At 35.6% G+C, this 16,308-nt stretch overlaps 1 protein-coding gene and 1 long non-coding RNA gene across 2 annotated transcripts; one reads left to right on the forward strand and one right to left on the reverse strand.

Moving 5' to 3' along the window:
- Positions 1 to 2,055: 2,055 nt before the first annotated feature.
- Positions 2,056 to 3,007, forward strand: LOC137078891 (GPI transamidase component PIG-T-like). Its single transcript, XM_067446687.1, has 3 exons — positions 2,056 to 2,273; positions 2,412 to 2,495; positions 2,589 to 3,007. The coding sequence occupies exons 1-3, from the start codon at positions 2,062 to 2,064 to the stop codon at positions 2,839 to 2,841; spliced, it is 549 nt and encodes a 182-aa protein (XP_067302788.1). The 5' UTR covers positions 2,056 to 2,061; the 3' UTR covers positions 2,842 to 3,007.
- A 1,209-nt stretch (positions 3,008 to 4,216) lies between these two features.
- LOC137078896 (uncharacterized) lies at positions 4,217 to 12,387 on the reverse strand. The gene is made up of 3 exons (XR_010905368.1): positions 12,278 to 12,387; positions 6,784 to 6,945; positions 4,217 to 4,875 (listed from the first exon to the last, which is right to left on the reverse strand). It is a non-coding gene; the product is annotated as an uncharacterized lncRNA (long non-coding RNA).
- Positions 12,388 to 16,308: the final 3,921 nt, after the last annotated feature.

The following is a 16,308-nucleotide window of genomic DNA, read 5'->3' on the forward strand; positions in this document are numbered from 1 at the left end:
ATTTTTGAATGGGTTTTGTTTCACAATCCTTTTTAATGTGCAGTTATCTCTATTGCTTTTACACTTTTTTCTACCAAATATTTTCCTTCCCTTCACCTCTCTATTAATGGGCTTGAACACAGAGCTTTGTGAACAACCAGCCTCTTTTGCAATGACTTTTTGTGTCTTGCCCTCCTTGTGCAAGGTGTCGATGGTCGTCTTTTGGACCACTTTTAAGTCAACAGTCACCCCTATGATTGTGTAGTCTACAGAACTAGACTGAGAGACCATTTAAAGGCCTTTGCAGGTGTTTTGAGTTAATTAGTTGATTAGAGTGTGGCACCAGGTGTCTTCAATAATGAACCTTTTCACAATATTCTAATTTTCTGAGATACTGAATTTGGGATTTTCCTCAGTGGTCAGTTATAATCATCAAAATTAAAATAAATAAACATTTGAAATATATCAGTCTGTGTGTAATGAATGAATTGAATATTCAAGTTTCACTTTTTGAATGAAATTAATGAAATAAATCAACTTTTTGATGATATTCTAATTATATGACCAGCACATGTATATACACCGATCAGGCATAACATTATGACCACCTTCCTAATAATGGGTTGGTCACCCTTGACCAAGTCAACACCTCAGACTCGTTGTGCTCCTCAAACCATTCCTGACCACAAATTTTGCTTTGTGGCACATTATCCTGCTGAAAGAGACCACAGCCACCAGGAAATATGGTTTCCATGAAAGGGTGTTCATGGTCTGTAACAATGCTTTGGTAGGTGATACATGTCAAAGTAACATCCACATGGATAGCAGGACCCAAGGATTCAGACCAGAACATTGCCCAAAGAATCACACTGCTTCCGTCAGCTTGACTTTTTTCCAATAGTGCATCCTAGTGCCATGTGTTACCGAGGTAAGCAACTCTCACACAGCTGGCCATCCACGTGAAGTAAAAGAAATCCTGATTCACCTTCGTCCATTCCTCCCTTGTTATGCTCCCATGCCTTCTGCTGGCACTTTCAGCGATGGACAGGGGTCAGCATGGGGACCCTGACTGATCAATCAATCAATCAATCAATCAATCAACTTTATTTATATAGCGCTTTTACAATCACGATTGTGTCAAAGCAGCTTCACAGTGTCAAACAGGATAATATTGCGACAAAATTAGATTTGGCTGTACAGTCGTACTGGGGAAAACAGTGATGTTATCAGCTTATTTTAATTTATCATATAGCAACAATGTTGGCAGATCAGTATTTAAGTTTATAGAATTAAATAAGACCTAATTCATACATTTTATTTGTATAATAAGTTGAATAACTTTAATCATATTTTTAGTGTCCCCAACTGAGCAAGCCAAGCTAAAGGCGACAGTGGCAAGGAACCAAAACTCCATCGGGGCGTGATGGAGAAAAATAAACCTTGGGAGAAACCAGACTCAGTCGGGGTGCCAGTTCTCCTCTGGCCTATTAACACACGGTGTAAGATTATTATTCTGGCAACCTTACAGGTCAGAAATCATATTAGATTGGAATATTCAAAATTTCAGGGTATCACGGAAGATAGAGATTTATTTGGAAATAAATGATGGGATGGGGCGTCGATATGATGGGGCGTCGACGATGGGGCATAGCCATGATCTGCGGCTATGCAGCCCCATACACAACAAACTGTGACGCACTGTGTATTCTGAAACCCTTTTTATTAGCTTGTCTTTTTGATCGAATCACATGGGCCAGGCTTCGGTCCCCACGTGCATCAATGAGCCTTGATCAATGACCACTGTTGCCGGTTCACCACTGTTCACTTTCTGCCTAATAAAGCAGGCACTGCTTTATGGTTTGATTATCTGCAGTCTTAGTTTCACATTCTTTTTTTGAATGTTGAATATATATCTGCATAAAGAACATGCATGCTAGTTGACAGTCACCTGTAGTCATTTTGGTGTGTTCAGGTGCTGTTTTTGTTTTTTTCCTGACACTGGCGACACGAGGCAACAACACTTTCTTAAGCGCTAGTTCTTTGCCGTTGGTTTGGTGTGTTCCTACCTTAAGTAGACAGAAAATGTCTGGTATGAAGAGCTTACAGACCTTTGTTTCTTCTCCTCTAGGTTACATTCACTATCAGCCTGCTAAAGACCGCCATCGTCCTCATCTACTGGAGATGCTGGTCCAGTTACCACCTCATTCGATGACAGAAGTCACTGTACAGTTTGAAAGGGCCCTGCTTAAATGGACTGAGTACACCCCTGATCCCAACCACGGCTTCTATGTTGGGTAATAGTCTTGCTTATCAAGTATTTTGAAAGATCCAGGTTCTTTTCTAATTCTTGACTAAATATAAATCACGAAATGTTATTATAGTTCTACGAATCCCTATTATCTGATTGATACTCCAAAAATATGTTATTGGAGGTCCTCTGTGGTTAGCGCCCTTGTGCCAAGCATGGTTGCAATGAACACCAACTTCACACAAGACCAACCTTTATTTAGCAGTTTGTAAGTATAAACTGTCCTTGGTGTTGATAGTAAATAAGTGTACCTTATTATTTTTTTTGGTTCTTTATAACATTTTTCACCTCTGACTTCCAGTGTCCCTGTCAAAGAAGAATCAAGCTACTTTGTGCGAGTGTACACCGAACCCCTGCTGGTGAATCTACCCACGCCTGACTTCAGCATGCCCTACAACGTCATCTGCCTCACCTGCACGGTGGTCGCGGTGGGCTACGGCTCCTTTTACAACTTGCTGACCCGCACGTTTCAAGTGTATGAACTGAGTCCACCGCTGGCCAAGCGGTTGGCCAACCTCGTTCGTCGTATAAGGGGAGTACCACTGCTGACCTAACAGCCGAGAGCAGGTCTGACGTCTGAAATGTCCATATTAGGCAGCTGAGAGAATTAGGACACTAAAACAGCATCTGCTGGTGCTTTAAGATGCTTTTCAGCCCTGGAACGACTCGATGCCAAGTGACTTTTCTGAGCTTTTGTTGAACAAATGAGCTTCCAAGACAGATGGCTGAGCCATTTTTTTAAAAAATGTTTGTTTTGTCTCAATAAAATAAGAGCCACTTTTTTGTCTTTTGTTTTCTCGGGTCACATAAGCAAATACAGTTTTTGCAGTGTTGTTTTAGAAAACTGTCACGTGAACATTTCTCAGAGGAACTGTATGCTTTGGACATCTGGGAGAAATGTACACATGAAAGAGCATCAGTGATATTAAGTCGTCTCAGTTTACGCCACCTCTTTGAGAGCGAGACCAAGCACCAGAGAAACAAACGCCACAATCCAACTACTGAAAATTAATGTCTAAAAATGTGGCAAATATTTTCCACTTTCTGTAATGCACTGATATTCAAGTACGTGTTATTTTAAAGGACTGGACAGATTTGTTTTTGTGTTTTGCCTGGTGATCTCCACAGTCATCATAACTGTGTGTTGTTCTGAGTGGTGTTGAATTCAAATTCTGAAGCAGCTCTTTGGTTCTGGTTAACTTTCCCATAATAAACTGACTGGAAACCTGTAAAGTTTTAAGAATAGTTTGCAGCTGTTTGTTTATTTTGAGGAAGAATGTAATGATCCCCCCCCCCCCCCCTGAACTCACTCAGTCTAATTTAATCAGTAACTTTTATTTTGTCCAAGTAGTACCATTATCAGCTTACCAATTTTTTGTATGTGTGTGTGGTTGAAATTTCCAGACGCATCTTCCAGACACCTACATATATGTGCTCTAATATGTCTCTCCACTTGCTCCACAGGGTAGGGTTGCACCAGTCGGTCGCAAGTTCTTTCTTAAATTTGAACGTAAAGTCCACACTAGAGGCTTAGTAACTAGTAGCTGGTTTGTAACTAACTCTTTTTTTCGGTTGCACCATTTGATCTTAAGGCAGAACGTAGCTAGTAGGTCGTAAGCTCTCCATAAAGTAATGCGTAGTCACATAACACAACGTTTACCCTCAATGATCCAATAGCAGCCTTCAAATACGTGAGCAAAAGTTGTTGAAATGCTCTGAATTTCAGTTTATCCTTCATTATTATAACTTATTTTGCCTCACGTAACCAACGGTAAAAGTACATTTCCAAATATATGCTGAAATAATAAAAAACAAACAAAAGCAATTACATTTATTGGTTATGCAGCGGCACACAGTTTTGCACAGGTTCATGTTAAAGAGCTAAAATATAAGTGTAAATGTCAGCATTTCATGTAAATAATTGAAGTCTGTCATGTAAAACAAGAGCTTATTAGCTTATTTCAACTAAGTTTAATGGTGCAATGCAAAAATATTTAATAATGCATAAGTTGTAACTTAACTTACACACAGCTGGTGCCACCGGCCTCAGATCTCCACAACAGCACTATCACTTGAGAATAGAAGTAAGATCTCTAGAGTAGAGCAGTAATCAGACAGACTCCAAACAATGCCTTTCTTTATGCTTTAATCACAGAGAATCTCACCGGAATACAAGAGTTTATATAGGATAGGTACATGGCAAATGTAAAATGACTCAGTACATCATTTTTCTTTAGTATGATTTGTTCTACATGTGTGCAATTCAGCAACAACCTGGCAAAGCACAATTTTTTTTTTTTGGAATAATTCAGTGTAGGTCATGGGGTAATTTTGTTTATTTAGCCATCTAGCCATGTCCATATGCTTCTGTTATTTCAACACACTCATTTTGGTTACAGGGTTACAGAAGCATACATAAATGAAGCACTGAACTGACCCAAGTAAAAGAACTCCCTGATTTAAGTAAAATAACTCCCATTTCCCTGAAACATATATAATGACTCTTATTACTTGTGGTTAAATCAGCACGGTTCACTCCATGACCTCAGGTGGTTGGGAAGGATTTATATCATGAGGCCGGAATGGAGCTGTATAAAAAAAAAAATATATATATATATCATGATTATAGTGTCACAAATTATGATGACTATCAATATTACCATGGTTTTGTTCAAATGAGATGAAAGCTTTTCAAGTTTTATATTTGCAAATCAATAAAAAATAAATGCTCTATGCACTTTTTTTTAAAAGCAAGATTAAATTCTGTGGGATTTCCTTCCTTATAATGGCCGTCCGTCATCAATAGCAACGCATTATAACACGGCGCACATCCACTCATCACAACGGATGAGTTCTCTCGTTTCAACTTGTGTCTTGCGACTGTTTTTGATTGTATTAGAAATTAAATAATTTGACTTTACTAATAATACTACTATAACTTCTTGTGATCATCTTGTCTGGATGATTGTTTTTTCACACTGTACAAAATGGATTTATAAACAAATAAGATTTAAACATGAATCTCAATTCAATATGTCCCTGTAGTTATTTATGTGGCAAAGAAAATCTGTGTAATAAGTGTTCAATGAATATACATTATTATCCCTTAAATATCACCCTAGTCTTGTCTGAACTTGTTTATTTGTCTTTGGCTCAAAGCCACTTGTAATTTTTCTTAGTGGAAGCTTTACGTTAATACGTCAATTAAGATAAAATATTTATTTAAACTCAAAACTTTGAGTCCTATTATTTCCCAGAAGTAGTTTTGGTATTGAGGTCAAAGTCCACTTGCCTTGCTTTCGCTATACCAGTGGTTTTCAAACCTGTCCTGAAGGCACCCCAGCCCTGCACATTTTGTATGTCTCCCTAATCTGACACACTAGGCCATGTCCACACTAATACGTTTTCGTTTGATAACGCATATTTTTCTCTCCGTTTTGTCATTCCAGCCACACTGAGATGCCATTTTCAGTCAACAAAAACGTAGCTTTTTGAAAACGGTCCCCAAAGTGGATTCATTTTTAAAACTCCTTCTTTGCGTCGTAGTGTGGATTGTGAAGATATTTGAAAATGATGACGCATGTTTAGTCATGTGACGCATATTGTCCCAATATATGTATTATTGTTCCAGTTATGTGCTATTCACTTTCACACGTTGCTAAAATAAATTACTTAGCACACTTCACATCACAGTCCTGCAATGAATGCAGAAAATATACTTGCATTTTCTGTCCTGTGGTAATGTGGTAAAAACACGAGTGGAGTTGCGTTTTAGACCAAACATAATGGTTGAGCGAGTGCGACCTGGACATGTCAGTGAATGATGAGAATTGTGCTAAATAAAATGATCCTGCCAGAAGAATTGTGATAACTTTCTGATGTCTGTATCATCTCAGTGAGCTTTTATGTGGTTTTACGCATGCGCAGTAAGTTGAATTTGGCATTTCTGATGTTTCAGTGTGGATGAGAAACTTTTCAAATCTATCCGGATTAATGTAGACGTAGCCCGTCTAAATATACAGAAACGGAATGAAGTATATGGTTACATGGGTAAAAAAAACAATGAAAACAATAAGTGTTTGTGCATTTTAGTATTTAAAGTAAAAATCTGAACCGGTCTCACTGGGCCAATAGAAACAAATGAGCCCTGATATATTAAAGCCACAGATAAATGTGACATTTATTACAATGGGTTTACGTGAAGATTGTTTTAAGTTCGCTTAAATTAAAACATGGTATATTTTTTAAAGCCTAATAAATGTTCAAATTGGTGGGTTTCAATTATACTTTAATGCTGAATGCCTATAATTGATGGTTAAAATTATGAGAAAAATAATTATTGGTATCTGTGCTAATGGCTTTCATTCATAAAATGATGTTATTAAACAAATATTCTTTATGTTGTTAATTATGTTTTGTGATTACTTACAGAAAAATGTGTAAACAATTTGTATTTTTTTTATTGATTTAAATTTAAATTACATTAACATAAATACCTTTAACTGGAGCCATACACTGAAGTTCACATCCATTGCTGCAGCATTTCTCATTCTCGCCACAGTCACTGTCATCGGTACAAGTATTCAGCTCCCTCTTGTAACGAATCATGTCACACACTCGTGGTATAAAACGATAGAATGGACACACTCCTGGCTTTACTGTTATACAGACATAAGACAGAGAAAACATATCACTGAATGCTGAACGAATTTTTCTTTGCAAAAAAATATATTTTTGTAAGTGTTATATAGTTATTTCTTGTGAAATATATACCAATAATATACAGTGTTGGCATGTTACTTTAAAAAAAGTAATTAGTTATAGTTACAAATAGTAACTGAGTTACATCATTACAAATGTAACTAATTACCAGGGAAAGTGACTACTGTGTTACTTTTTTTATTAAATGTTCAAATGTCATAACTTATAGATTCCCCCAATATTAAAGCAGCACTTGGCAACTTTTGCTCTCGGGGTCCCCCTACAGTTGGGAAAAAATAATGTCCTCAACTACTGTCGTAAGCTCTGTCATCCTACAACAGGGGATGCCATCGCGCGTGCTTTTGTTGACATGACAACCCTGATAGCCCTGAACTAGTAATGCGCGGGTCGTCTCATAACCCGCGGACCCCGTATGTCTATTTAATGGTCGCGGGTGGGGGGCGGGTTGTAAAAATATATACAGTGGTGCGGGGCGGGCCAAATAACTTCATAAAAGTGGCGCCGCGGGTTGGTGCAGCACTAACAGTTCCCCTGAACACTGCAGGAGGAGTTCACATTAGGGTGACCAGCCGTCCCGCGTAGCGCGTGCGTGCACAGCGTTTGAAGCAAAATTCATGCGTCCCGCAAATTGAGACCGTGTCACGCATAATTAATGCTTGCTCAAAAAAAAGTTGGTCGCTCTATATCTTCTTGCCTCAGGCAGCCAAACCAACATTACTTGACAGTTCAGCACGCTACTGTTGCCACACCCACCCCTCAGTTGAACTGCTGTTGTCAACTTTTTCGTTGTTGTCATGACAGCACACGGACGTGCATACCAGACACAATTGGAACTTTTTAGATGCGCACTTTCCTATTCGAAAAATGAGGCACGGCAATCATCAATTAAAAAGAGAAGGAGTGGGTACAAGAAAGACTCGAAAAATTAATCTTTCTTAATCGGACATGGAGAGTAAAATATGATGTCAAACGACAGTGCAAAAAATGCTTTTCTTTCTTAGTAGTTTTGTTTTGTTTCTTGTCAAAATATCTAAAAATTCTTAAAACAAGTATTTACTAGACAAGCAAAAGTAATTGTTGGGATGGGGAACTTCCATGTTAGTAAAGTCTGCACTGCAAAAAAAAAAAAAAAAAGCATTCTTACTTAGTATTTTTGTCTTGTTTCAAGTCTAAATATCTAAAAATTCTTGCATTAAGAAACATTTACTAGACATGTAAAAAAAAAAAAAAATTCACCCGCGTGACGCATGTGCTGCTGTATACAAATGTTAATATACGTAAATATTAATGATCCCCAGACATTGCGTCCCAGTTGGCGTTAAGTCGAGAATCGTCTGTTTTTCTGTTGTGTTTTTCACAAACAAGATTTATATATGAAGGAGGAAATAATGGGCAATCATTTGAGACTCACTGTATGTGATGTCCATGTTCTGAACTCTTGTTATTCAACTATGCCATGGTTAATACAATTTTTTCATTCTAGGGCACCTTTAAGGATATAGCAAACATAGGCTAACTTAATGATTATTTAATGGATTTATTAAAATTATTTATGATGACAGGCAACAGTGACAGGGCAATATAAATAATCATATCATTTATTTAATTTAATTATGTAGTGTGAACTGGCATCTTGAACCACAGTTTAGGCTACTATAAAGACGCATTACATTTAATGCATTAAATTACATAATAATAAAAAAAGAATAAAAATAAAACAGTTGGAAATTTAGTTTTTGGTGATTGTTTTCGTTAAATTAGACATTGAAAGGAGTAGGGTTATTTCAGGTTTAGGCTTGGAGGTGAAGTTATGTTTTGCTTGCTTATTGAGGTTCTAGATGTCAGTATGTTGCAATGTCAGTTTGTCACGCAAAAATAACGTTTTACAGTAACGGATCGCGACTGTTAATGCATTATTCGTAGTGACCGTATGATATTTATTTTGAGTTTTTCCTAGAATGAGTGACCTTGGCTATTACAAAACATTCAGTGGCACATGCCAATCAAATACAGACGTGACACTAATAACATGTTTGGAAAAAATATTACTGGCTTTAATGCGTTTAATTGACATCTTAAATACAACAAAATTAGGCTTTTTATTTTGGCTTTTCTGTCACGTGAGTATTGGTGCTTGAATAATCTGTCAGTCTACCGGAGGTGTAACGACCATAGACTGTAAAAAAACACACACGACACACTGCGACATGTTCCGCGACTCTGTGCCATTCAGGTGTCGTGTCAGTGTGGGTCGCGATAATGTCAGTGACACATGCCAATGAAGACCGCAAGTGCCACGGGTGCAGTGTTGGGTAAGTTACTCTAAAAAAGTAATTAATTACTAGTTACTAATTACATCTTCAATAGTGTAATTAGATTACTGTACAAATTACTCTCTCCAAAAAGTATTTAACTACTTATTACTAATTACTTTTTAATTACTTTCTAAATCAACCCTCGAGTTAAGCAATTCAAGGTTAGACATGAAACGGCTCTTAATTCATTCAAATACATAATATAAAACTACAAAAAATTACTTGTATGAAAGCGTGTCTGAAAGCGTGTTGTGGTCTTGCAGATCATTTACTTAAAAAAAGTTGTTTAGGGTTTAGTCACCCTTTAATTTTGTTTTCATAAATGATCGCACACCTTAGTAGGCTCATCAGCCAATCAGATTCAAGCCTGTATAATATAATATAATATAATATAATATAATATAATATAATATAATATAATATAATATAATATAATATAATATAATATAATATAATATAATATTGAAAGAATCCAAAATAATCTAAGATATTTGACTTTGAACAAAGACGTTTGTTTTACTGCGTTCCATGCACCCCCCCCCCCCACCCCTCTTATCAATGGGGCTGTTTGGGATTCCTAAAGACAAAGATATGTTGAGGGCCTGTAGGCCAAATGGTGCCACACCTGTAGTACAGTGGGGGAAGTTTGGTTTGATTGGTCAGTTTGAATGTCTCAGGGTTTCAGTCACATGGTCACGTGATGGATAAAACAAGATTCCAACGGTTGCTCGGGGTCTTTTTCCTCTGACGCTGTCTTTTGTTCTGGCTGTCACTTCTAGGGGCCTTCTTTGGCTCTTCTCTTTGCTCTCTCTTTTTCTCTCTCTTTCTATCTTTCTATCTCTCTCTATCTCTCAGATAACATTCTATACATGCTGGGTACGATTAATGGTAAAGTTTTTATCATCCCATTCATCTATTTTGTAACTATTTTAAGTGTAACCATAACCGGATTTTGTCATTAAATTCTTTCAATTATAAATGATTTGCTAACTAGTTTTGGTTTGGTATTGACTTTGAAGTCCTCCCTATTGCAATACAATATAGTCACATTAAAGCAACGCTCTCCCACATATTTTGCTATTGTAACTGCGCTTATTTCCGTCGTTGGTATAAGTTGCAGTGGGTGGTTATAGACAAGAAATGTACAGTTTTCTACCATCTTGCTGATAACGTTTCTTTAGTCGTTCGGCAACCCTGAAGTAAGAACCACTGTAGGCGATCCACCCTTACAATATATAATGTAATGTAATATAATATAATATAATATAATATAATATAATATAATATAATATAATATAATATAATATAATATAATATAATATAATATAATATAATATAATACTGGAGCCATACAATGAAAATATTTCACTGTAAAAAAATAATAAAAAGATTAAACATCATTTAAATACGTTTTACAAGAAATAACTATTTCAGTCTTAAAATTAATGTTTTATTCAATGTGTTACTTGCTGTTTCTTTGTAATTATTTTTTTAACTTTTTATGATTTTATGATGCAATTTCTAAACTAAAACTGTTTATTGAAACTCACTGAAAGCAGGCAGCACACACACTATGTCAAGCCATTTTAGCTAATATATAATATAATATAATATAATATAATATAATATAATATAATATAATATAATATAATATAATATAATATAATATAATATAATATAATATAATATAATATAATATAATATAATATAACTACAGAAAAGCATCATTAGGGGAGATCAGGTTATACAGTTTGTTTTAGCATCTGAAAGTGGTTTTGCAATATGTGTCTCAAACTTCAAATATAAAAAGTGTATAGTTGTAACCAATTGTATCTGTCAAATTTATTCTAATCCACAACAACAAAATCCTAAAACTGATCAAGTTATAAGTTATGAGTTATAAGTAATGAACGCCCTATCTTATATTGTATCATTTGTTGTTAAAACGTGAAAATACAAAACATTTGATATTAATGTTCGTTTTACTGTGAAAAAAAGCACACAAAAAAACAACAACTGTGTATTCCGTGTATAGTTTATCTGTTTTTCCTTGTACAGTGGAAATATTGGACTATGACAATTTATACATTTATATAACTTTATATTAATTATTTAAAGGTGCACTATGCAACTTTCCGTCTACTGGAGGGTGCCTATTCTAAACAAAGGCGTAGTTTGATGACGGAAAGTGTGAGCGAAATATCTTGGGACATGTGGTCTTCACCTCACAGCCGGTGGAAAATAGGACTCGGGCAGAAATCATGTTCATGGATGCGGTTATTAACGTTACTGTGTGTAAAGCAGAGCAGGACCTACTGTTGTGGAGCTGGAGTGATTGTTATACAAACACACGGCTCGTTAATATGAACATAATAATTAAAATGAACAATGAGATGTGCTGGTGGAAACAACATGAGACCATGATAGCTTGCGCCACTGTCAAGATATGGCTCGCGCAGGGTTAAAGAGTCTGTTTCTTCAGTGCAGCTGCTAGAGTTATGGCCTTTTTACAACTGGTTCCTTCATTCATTTTCTCTGATCAGGTATCTATTTGGTTGCGAAATGACCAGGAGTAGGCCTAAATGCCTTCCGAGAGTCTTTCGAGACGTATTTAATTCCGATCACTCAAACAAACCAATTCAGAAGGTGCATGAAAGTATTTCAAACTAAACCGGACAAATAGCAATTTTCTCACAATTTACAAATAGTTGGAAACATTTGGGATATTGTAAGTACTCAACTGAACAAAATATATAACACTGGCCTAGTGGTTTTTGGATATTTTACTGCAAAAATACTACATAGTGCACCTTTAAACATGTACAAAGTTTATCTTTCACTGGATGTCTGTACTGTATGTTTAAATTGTAATGTCCTGAGATGTCATATATTGTAAGGCATTAATGCATTTCTTCAGACTGGTACTGAAGTTAAAGAGCATGTATGTTCTTACCTGTGTTTAGTCCTGTAGCAGCTTCTGTTGAGCTCAAGCATCCAGACAGACACAATAACACCGCGCAGAGCACTAGAGCTGTCATCCTGACGACCTGCAATCACACAATGAGCTCTGCTGGAAAATCTCTCAGAAAGACCAAGTATTTGAGTTAGCCCTCAACCAATGGCGTGAGTTTGGGGCGGGGTGGTTTGTTTTGGCGAACAATAGAACACTTCCTCAAGTTTTTAAAGATCCAAGGTGTGAGTGATACATTTAAAGAGCTCCACGCCTATTAATCATTACTGACTTATATTTTCTATAAAATGAGTTACATAAAACCTAACAGTGAAATTCACTAAATGAAATAAGTGTTAATTTATTTAACTAAATTAATTAAATACATTTTTACTAAATTTACTAATTAAATAAAATAAGTTAATTAAACTTAACAAATATGTGTGATGTGAACTCAAAAGTTACAAAAAAAAGTTACTCAAAAGCCCGTAAGTTACAACTTCAAACCAAGACTCAAGACTTTGTAGCGTTCCAGGCAAATCGAGCCAAACTGGCTGAGCGCAAGGAATTGTGATGGCTAGATAGAATAGAATAGAATAGAATAGAATAGAATAGAATAGAATAGAATAGAATAGAATAGAATAGAATAGAATAGAATAGAATAGAATAGAATAGAAAAACTTTATTAATCCCCAAAGGGAAATTGCGTTGTTGCAGCAGCAAAATTGACACAAAATACAGACCAGACATTTGACACAAACTGACACACAATGTAATATGCAAATTTTCTTTAAAAATAAATTAAAAGATTACAATAAGATAATATAAATAACAAATTCCACAGTGTGCATTGATGTTCAGTTTAGTATCATCCTACATTTTAATCCAAAACAACGAAAAAATAAGGGAAAACACTAAAAATACTCGTTGTTGGCATGAGCGTTTTGAGTTGTCCATTTTCAATGAAATATCGATTCTTATCAGTTTCTTGGTGATATCCCCTGCAAGAATAGTCTCTTTCGCAATATAAACCCTCCCAGGTCTCTCTCCTTCAATCACAGCCTTTCTGAGTAGTGGTCATATACATGAAGCGATTTACTGGCTGTGAAAGCTTTCTGTCATAGCGCCTATGGTTTTCGTTGGATAAAGCCAGTCAATGCCTAGCTAATGCCTAGCCAGCAACGTTATGATGAATGGACATAGTAACCAATCAAAAGGCATCATCTTGCGCAAATGTTATGTAAGCACATTCACAAACCGGCAGGCGCCTGTCAGTTTACGCACACATCATAGTGCAGTGTGCAGACTCAATGACAGACTGTTTTTATCAACTAAATTAGTTTTTTTTTTTACACTTTGTTAATTCTGTAAATATTTACTTTAGTTTTTCAGGAACTGTATATCCATTATAATGAGCAGTTTATTGCATTATTATTTGAATAAAAAAATTACTCTTGACCACTAAAAGAGTTCTGAAATAAAGGGCCTTAGTGAAAGAAAGGACGCCTAGTCTTTTTTATTTATTTATTTATTTATTTTACATAAAAGCTTACAGAAGTTACATTTTTGAGAAAATTATCCTCAAATTTGAATCAAAACATAATCAGACATTCAGTTTTATATTTAGTTATTTTCAGGGCCTCAGCATTAAAATCTCACCAAAAAAAAAAAAAAAAAAATCCCTCAGGGAATAAAAAAAACAACAAAACAGAGTCACTTGCATACTTCCCCTTGCTTTACTCTGTTCCTATACTAATCGAGTTATGACACTTGGGTAACAACATTCAAAGTGTGTAGTTTAAAATAAGACCAGATTTATGAATATAGACCATAGGGTTTAGGAGATGCAGACATTTTTATTTGGGTATGTAGTTTTTAGAAAATTCTCAAAAATAGGGGCACAGGTTAAGAGGATAAATTACAGTAACTTACTGGCAGCAGGTTGTCAGTAATTTACTGTAAACTAACTTAACTGTATTACTATTTACAGTACAATTTATCTTGCTGTGATTTTTTTTTACAGTACAGTATATTGTTTTACTGTGGAACATACAATTTTTTTAATTAACCGTAAATCATTATACACTTTTTATTTACTGTAAAACTGTACAAATTGTCAATTACAATATTTCAACAGGCCCTTATAACAATAAAAAGAAGCAATGACAACTGCTTAACTTTTCTTTATTTTTGTTTTTAATCGTTAAATTGTAAAACTTTGTTTTCTGAAAGCATGCAGCAACTTTTAAACATAACATTCATAAAACTATTCATAAACAGATTCAGTCATAAAAACAAGTCAAAAGGTTTCAAGTCCAATCTATTTACAAAAGTTTCTACTTTATATTATTTTGCTGTATTGAGATATGAAACACACAGATTTAAACACTGAGATCACAGAGAAAGTGGGAGATGCATTCATGGATTGAAGGTGTGTGTTTGTTTAATTTTTATGTGTTTTGTGTACTTACTAGTGTTGTCAAAAGTACTGACTTCCAAACCAAGTTGGTATTGAAATTTAAAAAATGTGACTATACCAGCATTTCTGGACGGATTCTTAAACACCTCTGATTGGCCATTGTGTTCACATGCTCAACATATTTCTGTGATTGGAGCGAATGCTGGTATAGTCACATTTTTTAAAATTTCAATACCAACTTGGAAGTCGGTACTTTTGACAACACTAGTAATTCCACAAATCTACAAAATGCATAACATTGTTCTACTGGTCTTTGAATATTTGTATCTATAAATCATACATATTGTGCCTTTTTGAGCCGGTCAATGCCTAGCAAAAGACTTGCCAGCAACGTTTTGATGGATAGACGTAGTAACCAATCAAAGGCATCCTCTTGTGCAAATTTTATGTAAGAACAATATGGTCTGGCCTAGAGATGTGTGATGTGTCACTAAACACTTTTTAGCAACAGGGTGTCGTGTGTTTGGATTTTGGGAGCCCAATCTCACGAAAATGTATATTACGAGTGTGCAATCTTGTGGAATGTATACGCCAAAATTAGTTTTTGTGTGCCTATGGTAGTTTTTCGCATGCGTATGATACGCACTTTATGACGTATTACAAACCACTCACCCACTCACCACCCCCATCCTACCCAAAACTCATTTTGGCGTATACATGTTTTCACACTTGTATTATTGATACGCATTCACATGCGATCGTGTTGGATTTTGGAGATATCACACACCCTTAACATGCCAGGAGTACAGTAACTTTGTTTTCTCACTTAGCCTGGCTTCCAGATATGAAATATGGATTTGTCTTTCCTTTTAACTTATTATATTTTATCCACTTTATTTGTTCTATTACTGAAGAAGTAAAGAATCAATATGAATATTGCCTGTATTATTGTCTGTATCTCTATCTGAGAGAAAGCACATGTTATCAGCATATTTTGGAGAAATGTTTTGTTTATAGTTAGTTAAGATGTTCCCAACCTCAGAGGAAGCCGATAATCTCTGGAGTGTGTGTGTGTGTGTGTGTGTGTGTGTGTGTGTGTGTGTGTGTGTGTGTGTGTGTGTGTGTGTGTGTGTGTGTGTGTGTGTGTGTGTGTGTGTGTGTACCAGATCTGTGCAGCCCTAATGAATGAGATGGACATTTCTGCACACAATATCAGACCTGAAGACGCTTTTCTGTGGCCTTTGAGGTCATTGTGATGTAATTCTAGTGATTGGGCGACAACTAGTCTATCTAGTTTGGCGACGTGTGCTCCTGTCTGAGTGTGGAAAGTTGCTTACATTGCATGTTTTTAGAATCAATCTTTTTCTCTACTTGTCTTGGGTCATAAACTTTTAACAGTCCTAACAATTGTTATTCAAAACTTATTTAAGATGTTAAGCTGAATGTAAAACATGGATGAATAATGAACATGCCATAAGTTAAGCAACATGATTCTGGATAAATTCAGAATCACAACTTTCTTTGTTTCAATTAGAGATCACATTTCTCCCACGATTATGAACAACAACTATAAATAATATAAAATGTACTAAAGGTTCTGACAAAATATATTATT

The sequence above is a fragment of the Pseudorasbora parva genome, chromosome 6 (genome assembly GCF_024679245.1).
Source record: "Pseudorasbora parva isolate DD20220531a chromosome 6, ASM2467924v1, whole genome shotgun sequence".
NCBI classification, from domain to species: domain Eukaryota; kingdom Metazoa; phylum Chordata; class Actinopteri; order Cypriniformes; family Gobionidae; genus Pseudorasbora; species Pseudorasbora parva.

What these genes read in the sequence shown, in the direction of transcription:
- LOC137078891 (XM_067446687.1), top strand. Translation starts at nt 2,062, where the DNA reads ATGTCTGGTATGAAGAGCTTACAGACCTTTGTTTCTTCTCCTCTAGGT. An exon ending in AACCACGGCTTCTATGTTGG is followed by an intron (nt 2,274 to 2,411) that starts GTAATAGTCTTG and finishes ATGTTATTGGAG; the next exon opens with GTCCTCTGTGGTTAGCGCCC. An exon ending in CAACCTTTATTTAGCAGTTT is followed by an intron (nt 2,496 to 2,588) that starts GTAAGTATAAAC and finishes TCTGACTTCCAG; the next exon opens with TGTCCCTGTCAAAGAAGAAT.